This window comes from Triticum dicoccoides, chromosome 2B (assembly GCF_002162155.2).
Source record: "Triticum dicoccoides isolate Atlit2015 ecotype Zavitan chromosome 2B, WEW_v2.0, whole genome shotgun sequence".
In the NCBI taxonomy this organism is placed as follows: domain Eukaryota; kingdom Viridiplantae; phylum Streptophyta; class Magnoliopsida; order Poales; family Poaceae; genus Triticum; species Triticum dicoccoides.
The window spans coordinates 464,274,738-464,276,967 of NC_041383.1; the positions used below are offsets into that span (position 1 = coordinate 464,274,738).

At 53.6% G+C, this 2,230-nt stretch overlaps 1 protein-coding gene across 1 annotated transcript; it reads right to left on the minus strand.

Annotated features, from left to right (window-relative positions):
• Positions 1-277: 277 nt before the first annotated feature.
• LOC119364245 (NDR1/HIN1-like protein 12) lies at positions 278-1,638 on the minus strand. The gene is made up of 2 exons (XM_037629676.1): positions 1,290-1,638; positions 278-953 (listed from the first exon to the last, which is right to left on the minus strand). Exons 1-2 carry the CDS (start codon positions 1,497-1,499, stop codon positions 513-515), a joined length of 651 nt encoding a protein of 216 aa, XP_037485573.1. The 5' UTR covers positions 1,500-1,638; the 3' UTR covers positions 278-512.
• Positions 1,639-2,230: the final 592 nt, after the last annotated feature.

Here is a 2,230-nt window from a genome sequence, read left to right on the forward strand (position 1 = left end):
CAGTCTACCCGCTGATGCTAGGCTGTGACACTGGTCGTGCTCTTGCCCTTTGCACGGAGCCGACGTGACGCGCTGCCAAATTCCGTTTCACACGTACGTACGTACGTTGGCCTGTCAAAAAAAACCGTTGTACATTCCTCTTTTGCATGGCACCATCCTCAACCAAACATGAACACGTACGTGTGTACAGCGATGCGGACACTGAGATGCAGTTGCAGGGAAACTCTGCTTTTACAAGTAGACTCTGCTCGCCCGGCGTGCAGTGCAGATTGCCAAATGAGAAACAAATTTGATACTCAGGGGTAACAAGAACAGCTTATAATAGGATGTATAAAAAAGTAGTAGCATTATTCTGCACAGATTCAGAAAAACAGGGTAAGGAAATTGGTGATAATTATACACTATCATATCATGGTTGTTGCTACTCTACAAGATTTACTCCTGCAAATAATTAAGAGCGCTCGACGTCGCTCTCAGCGTCGCCCCGGCGAGACGACGTGCGTCCGCGTCACTCACACGTCGACGGTGCAGTAGGACGGCTGCGTGAACTTGAGCGAGACGGTCTGCTTGCCGCCCACCGTGGCGCTCATGGCGAAGGCACCGCCGACGGAGCCGCCGCTGGCGGAGAGCAGCGCGGGGCAGTTGACGAAGATGTGGTAGCCGCCGGAGACCCAGCTGCCGACCTTCCACTTGACGCGGCCGTCCACCTTCACGTGCAGCAGCACGTACCCGGCGGCGATGTCCTGCTTCATGGCGTCCGCCACGTAGGGGGCCACCGGCACCGAGTCCCCGGACATCACCGGCGACCACACCGACTGGTCCTTGTGTCCCTGGTAGATCGCCGGCAGCGACACCGGCACCGTCACCGGCTCGTCGCGGTACGTGGTGAAGGCGTGCAGGGTCTTGTAGTAGATGCCCACCCGGTCGTTCGGGTTCCGCGACGCGATGGTCACCTGTGTCATACACCAGAGCATATACTGCTTCAGATACTCACTATGTAGTACGAAATGTACTTTATTTCGTGACAAATTTGGATATGCTGAGCTGACTATGATCCAGCTAGATTCCCTCACACTGATGTTACTCTTCTAAGAAAAACATTCTCTGATACTCCTAGCTAGCATGATTCACTAACTATAGTAGCTCTGCGATTTTAACAGTAGAACAAAAACAGAAACAGGACGCTAAAACAGTCCGCCTTTACTAATTTTGTGCGTAGCAGCTGGGGTCGAGGACCAAACCGTGTACTGTCCGAGATGAATGAAAATAAGAAGTTTGAGATGTGCAACCTGGACGTCAAGGGAGAGAGCCGGATCGGCGAGGTCGATGGAGCGGAGCTGGATGTCCTGGAGGTAGAAGGAGGGCTTGGAGGGGTGCAGGGCGAGGTAGATGACGAGCGCGACGAAGCCGACGAGGACGGCGAGCGTGAGGATGCAGGCGGCGATGGAGCCGCAGCACCGCCGGAGGATCCAGTCGTGGTGAACCTTGCCCTTGCTCATGGTGGCCTGATCAACTGGGCTTCGGTGTGTGTGTGTGTGTCTTCGAGTGAGGGCTGCTAACTAGGACTGTGGCTGTTTGCGATGTGTAGCATGTGGGTCGAAGGAAAGCTCGGTGTGAGTGGGAGTGGCTATAGGCTTACAAAAGTCCTAAATAGATTACACACAGGAGGTGGTGTGGTGTGGCGCATGTTTCAAAAGGTTGATTATCTTTTGGGGGTTAGGGGAGGGGGCGAGGTGGCGAAAGGTACAGCTCAACTGACGAAGATTCTTCTGCTTCTTCTTCCTGGGCCCCGGCGGCGGTATGGAGCTTACCTATCTGTTAATCCGAGATCGCCGTTCTGCGGCCTGCAGTGCGTGAGTCTGGTGTGCTTCTGGTGCTTGTGAATTGCGATTCACTCCGATCTCAGGTCAGGTGGTCAAGTGCGTCAGATTCCTTCTCTTGTACTAGGACCTTTTACTATGAAGGTTGGTGCCTTGCATTGCATGTGCACGTACTCCTACTTCTGAGAACATGAGCTGATCTTTTTGCGGTTGGTCTGGCAATCATTGACCTGTGCTAGCGGTGCTGAAATTTGATACTACTAGGAGTTATGAAAAAGCAGAGCCGTTAAACACTGGTTGCTACTTCGCTCAAAGCTTAACTTGATCACTTCATCAGAGTGGCATGGATCTGGGGAGGGAGGCATGGTCGGTCGCACCTCGCACGCATGGCGGAGACGGGCCAGGCCTAG

Excerpts from the sequence above, each read along its gene's own strand:
- LOC119364245 (XM_037629676.1), bottom strand. The coding sequence starts at position 1,499 with ATGAGCAAGGGCAAGGTTCACCACGACTGGATCCTCCGGCGGTGCTGC. Across the intron at positions 954-1,289 it reads CTCTCTCCCTTGACGTCCAG|GTGACCATCGCGTCGCGGAA; the intron begins GTTGCACATCTC and ends TGTATGACACAG.